The sequence below is a fragment of the Centruroides vittatus genome, unplaced genomic scaffold (assembly GCF_030686945.1).
Source record: "Centruroides vittatus isolate TY-2023 unplaced genomic scaffold, ASM3068694v2 contig_7, whole genome shotgun sequence".
In the NCBI taxonomy this organism is placed as follows: Eukaryota; Metazoa; Arthropoda; class Arachnida; order Scorpiones; family Buthidae; genus Centruroides; species Centruroides vittatus.
Window position 1 is genome coordinate 488,728 of NW_027122442.1, and position 5,724 is coordinate 494,451.

A 5,724-nucleotide genomic window follows, 5' to 3' on the forward strand; every position below is an offset into this window, starting at 1 on the left:
TTGGTCCTTCGTTACTAAACGTAACGAGACTTACCTGGAGCGCAAGAAAAGTCAAAATCGAAGATGAATTCGATCTTCCACCGATCATAGGACGACTTCCTTCCGCGATTTATGGTTTCTGCCTGGCAGTTTGATATAAACAATGAGGTAGGCCGGATGGCCGAGCGGTCAAGGTGGCAGCCTACCGCTCTGGGGGATCCGGGATCGAATCCGAACAGGTTGAATAATCTCCAGGAATTTTTCAGGGGGTGGTCCGTTCGGATATGTCGGGCCCGTCCCTCACCACCCGGTCGTCCCATTGTGGGCCTGGCCGAACCCATGGGCCGTCTATAAGAGGCCCTCTTAGTGCCCACAGGGCGGAGAGTTAAAAAAAAACAAAAAAAAGATATAAACAATGGGTGTCCGACTACAAATGACTTTATCCTATGTTTTTTTAAACTAATAAATTTTCTCTAAATTAACCGTTTTTTCGCGTCTTTCGTGACAGTTCAGACCTGTCCGGAACCTCACATTTCCATAAAAATTTTAAACAAATTTATTTTAGTTATAAAATACAATTAATACATAATACAAATTGATATGATACAAACAATGATAGAAAAACTTCGTTTATAAAAAAAAATTTAAAAAAACAACTCTCTTCGGCCATTTTTCGATAATTAGTTTATCATAAAAGTCGCTGGTCATAGACTACATCAATGTATTTAAAAGCTCTTTTTCTATCGGAAGCAACGCTAGCGACCACAATTTTTCCTCCGACCGAGTGTTCTTGGCCAATGTATGAATTTGCTTCGTAGTCGAAAAACTGCGCTCAACAGATCCACTGGTAGATGGTATCGTAAATATTAATGATATTAAGTCATATAATTCTTTTAGTACATCTTTGTTCGGGTCGTCATTAATTATAATACTTTTTATGTCTAAGAGTTACGTGTCAATATAGCCCCCATAGACACCAATATAAATATTGCGATCGTCTACGTAACAAGTGGCGTGCCGTCATTGGAAGCGGTGGAAGCGCCGCTTCCCTTACATTTGCTAAAATATAAATTCATATTGGGCGATTATTTTCATATTTTAACGTACTTTGAATTAATTAAAATTAATATTTTATTATAACTACATTATGTATCTTTTACAAATTTCTATACTAAATGTGAAAAAAACGATAAGATTGCTATTGTATATTCGAATATCAATGGCGAAATGGAAGCGCTGTACTGTCGAACTGGGTCAGCTTCCACGGCAAAAATAACTGAATGGTGTAAAGCAGTGATTCTCAACCTGGGCGATCGAAAACTTACAGTGGGCGATTATTTGACTATACGCTTTTGGGGGGCGATAGTCATTTTGCGTGGGCGAAATCATTTTGAATACCCGCTTGCAGTGATGGGCCGCTGCATTTTTATATTGCGTTGCGAAAGAAGCGAATAAAACATTTTGTAAAACAATATTGTTATCCTTTGGTATTTAATTGCTACAATGTATATTCAATGTTTTATATGTCTCCCTAACGGGCAAAATTAATTGGACTGTGAATACAAAGTTGCATCGTACAGTCCGGTATTGCAATCCCTAGTGCGCATGTCTTAGATTCGCTTTGCGTGTGCAACGATTTCAATCATTTGGTCGAGCAGTCAGTAATGAGTATTATTAAATTTGAATTTTAATGTGATCTGTTGTGCTCTCGCCATATATGATATTTGCATTATTTTTAAAATAAACGTATTTCATTTTGTTCCGTATATCATAGGTAAGTTAATTACTACTTATAGGAGAGAGTTGCCATATGCATACTGGTCACCTAATGCGTATTAGGTCATTTATTTCTAAACAAAGGCTTTATATTGTAAGTTCTAATTAAATCGATAAAGTAGGAACAAAAATTCCGTTACAATAATTGTTTTGTTGTGAATTATAAGAGATTGAAGAAATCAGGTGAGTTTTCTGAGCTTTCTTTATAAGATATATTTTTGTGAATAAAATGGTTTACTTACATATAAACTTATTCAAGAAGTACTATTTTCATATAGATACGCTTTAGGATACCGGTATCCGAAAGCATACTGTATGCATTGTCTTGGAAAAATGATTATATCACAAATATTTATCAATAATAATTAAAAAATTGTGGTCAATTAGCAACTTCGGTAGTTATAGATTGGTTTCAAATTATAATATTCCTATAAATTATTACTAAATAATATATAAATCGCATTTGAAATTAAGTGGTACGCATATGGCAGTTCTCCTCTACCCATTGAGTAAATAAATATTTTCAATTTTACTTATTTTTTATATATTTAAAACTGATTTTTTTAAAATTTGAATTATAGATCAACCTCTAAAAATGCCCCAGAAAAAGAAATGCCGGCAATATTCTGTTGAATATGTAAAGTTTGGTTTTATTTCTTCGCCACAAAATAGCCAACTTCCAATGTGTTTGCTGTGCAATCAGGTATTTTCTAATGAAGCAATGAAACCATCCCGGATGATTGAACATTTAAAAAGAAAACATCCCGACAAGCAGGACAAAGACATTGAATATTTCGAAAATTTAAAAACGATGATTACCAAAAGAAATAAAATAACGGATGTATTCAAAACAGCAACCACAAATATAAATAAGGGATTGGAGGTGTCATATAAGATTTCACGTATAATAGCTCAAAATGCGAAACCTCATAATATTGGAGAGAAATTATTATTACCGGTTATAAAGGAAGTTCTTACCATGACTTCAGCAGATCCAGCCAATATTTTGTCAATGATTCCATTAAGTAATGATACCATATCAAGAAGGATTAGTGAAATGGCCAATGATGTCGAAAATCAACTAACTGCGGATCTCCAAACACGAGAGTTCACTATACAGTTGGATGAGAGTAGTGTACGGGATAGTGATGCAATATTAATGGCTTATGTTAGGTACAGTACATAAAGGATTCAAAAATCATCGAAGAAATGTTATTCTGCAGACATTTAGTCACTGATACGAAAGGCACATCAATATATGAATGTTTTAAAACGTATTTTGATGAAAAACAAATTCCTTTGAAAAATATATTGGCCTGTGCAACGGATGGTGCCCCTTCGATGGTAGGACGTCATCGTGGTTTTCTAACCATGTTGAAGGAAGAAAATCCAAATATCTTTACAATTCATTGTATAATTCATAGGCAACACTTGGTTGCCAAATCCATTGGCGGGAGATTACATGAAACAATGAATTTAGTAAAATCAATAATTAACAAAATAAAAGCACACCCACTTAATGATAGATTATTTCGGCAACTTTGCCATGAAAATGATGAAGAATATGAGCGCCTATTATTGCACACGGAGGTCAGGTGGCTATCTAAAGGAAGTTGCCTCAGAAGAATGTTCAACTTATTTGATACAGTCATTAGTTATTTAGAATCAACAAATTATAATTTTCCAATGGAGATATCTGTTTTAAAGAGTGACATAGCTTATTTGGCAGATATATATGCAAAAATAAATGAATTACTTTTGAAACTGCAAGGAAACAATGTGACCATAATTAAAGTGAAAAGTTTAATTATTGGTTTTATAAATAAATTAAGTCTCTATAAAAATAACATGGGTAGAAAAGATTTTTCTTTATTTCCCTGTTTAAGTAATATAATTGTACAGGACGAAAATATTGCAGTTTATTATAAGCATTTGGAAAGCCTAATTGTAGATATGAAACTTCGGTTTAAAGATGTTGAAAATATTCATATTCCTGATTGGGTTATTAATCCATTTAGTGCTGATCCTACTAATGCTCCTTCGCACATTCAAGAAATATTAATAGATTTGCAGGCAAATGTAGAAGCGAAACATTCATTTGAACATAGTACTTTAGAAGAATTTTGGATAAAAATTAGCAGTACTAACACATTTCAGAGACTATGGATAGAAATAAGACTATTAATCATGGCATTTCCAACGTCATACCTAGTGGAAAAGGGTTTTAGTGCGGTTTCTCAAATGCTGACTAAGCAAAGAAATCGCCTCAACATTTGCCAACAAGGTGACTTAAGATTATATCTGTCAAAATTAGAACCCAATATTATTAAACTTTGTCAAGATCACCAACCTCAAGGTTCTCATTAAAATTTCATTTAGTTTATTATTTCTTTGTTATGTTAAAATTAAAACACATTACTTTATGTATCTTACTTTTTTTGTAAATTAAATTAAATTTATAACTAATAAATGTTATTCTACTATTGTTCCTTTCAAATTTCTTTGGATATATCTTACTAACGCCTAATGTAATCTACCTTATATTAGGGATTATCGTACAATTTTTATCAGTTAAAATTTATAGGGGGCGAATTAAGAAGCGGGTCTTACAAAGGGGGCGTTTGGTCCAAAAAGGTTGAGAAACACTGGTGTAAAGCATCCAGATTATAGGCATTAGCGCATGCGCTTTACAGAGCACCAACTTCACCCGGTTTAGCTGGTGGAAGCTACACACCAAAATATCGTATAACGACTTCCCTTCAAACGACTCTATCCCTTAGCCACTGGCAGGGAGCTAAGTGAATTATTTTAAGATTTAAAAAGTAGAGAGTATTCAATGTTATTTTTATGTACGTTTCTTTGCAAAGTTATATTTAAATAAGTTTTATATTTTTAATTATTATCGAATGGCAAAAAGCTTAATTTTGAGGGTAGAGATGAGTTTTACAAAAAGAGAAAACACTGTAAATGCTAATAACGAGTAAAATCGTCATTAGGTCCGACCCTACTGGAGATACACACGATCCCCATTATCTCCCAACCTTCTCGAACTTTAACCACCAAAATTTAATCGAATCAATTCCCGTAATACACGAACTCTTCCTGCAAAATTCCTAAAATTTTTGACAAAAAAGCACAAGGGTTATTAGGCTTCAAACAGGGTGAACAAAATTGTGCAACACACACACTACATCAATACATGCAGACCCTTCCCCCCGAATTTCTTCGCATTTCTCGTAATTTCAAGGTCCACGAGTCCAAAAATGTACAAATCATGAAGGATCATTCTTTGACCGATCGCCATACTTTCTCGCTGCTTTAAGTAACAGCCGAGAAAATAAAAATACTCTCTAGAATGATATATATTTTATTAAAATGTAAGATTCGCACGAGAAAACCACGTGCCACGTTCGTTCCACGTGCAAAACAACGTGTTTCAAGATGACAAAAACAAAGATATCTCTGTAAAATAATTAACTCTGTGGTTACTGTTAAAACAATGACAAGAAATATGTTTAAAAAAAGTGAATGTTTATCCTTCACTTATGAATTTATGTAAATTTAAAACAGGATAAATAAAAATTTCCAATGGAGAATGTTGTTGCTAGAGCGAATTTACAAATTGTCTGCAATAATTTAATTCATCAATTATACATTAATATAATTGAGAAGAATTTGATTTATAAATTGCAAAAATTTCTGTGAAAATATCAATATACCGATTGACGAAACAATAAACAATCAACAATACAAATAATAAAAATGCAATATAACAATCGGGCGACTTATTTGTTGGACTTCGTTTAGTCCGGAGATACGCGTATTTCGTCTCTCCGGACTAAATGGGGGCGGAAACCCAAATCCTCCGAGCCTTACCTCCTCGTGGTGCCCCCGGGGTACTTCCTTTCTGCAGCAGATCAGGTGATCTGAGCGGGACTTTTGGCTTTTTTTAAAACTTACTATTAGTTC

The 5,724-nt window shown here is 33.8% G+C and overlaps 1 protein-coding gene across 1 annotated transcript; it reads left to right on the top strand.

Annotated features, from left to right (window-relative positions):
- The first annotated feature begins 2,964 nt into the window (after positions 1–2,964).
- LOC136980398 (SCAN domain-containing protein 3-like) lies at positions 2,965–4,122 on the top strand. Its single transcript, XM_067276505.1, has one exon. The coding sequence runs from the start codon at positions 2,965–2,967 to the stop codon at positions 4,120–4,122; it is 1,158 nt and encodes a 385-aa protein (XP_067132606.1).
- Positions 4,123–5,724: the final 1,602 nt, after the last annotated feature.

Bases quoted from the DNA above. Each gene is read 5' to 3' on its own strand.
- LOC136980398 (XM_067276505.1), top strand. From the start codon at position 2,965: ATGTTATTCTGCAGACATTTAGTCACTGATACGAAAGGCACATCAATA.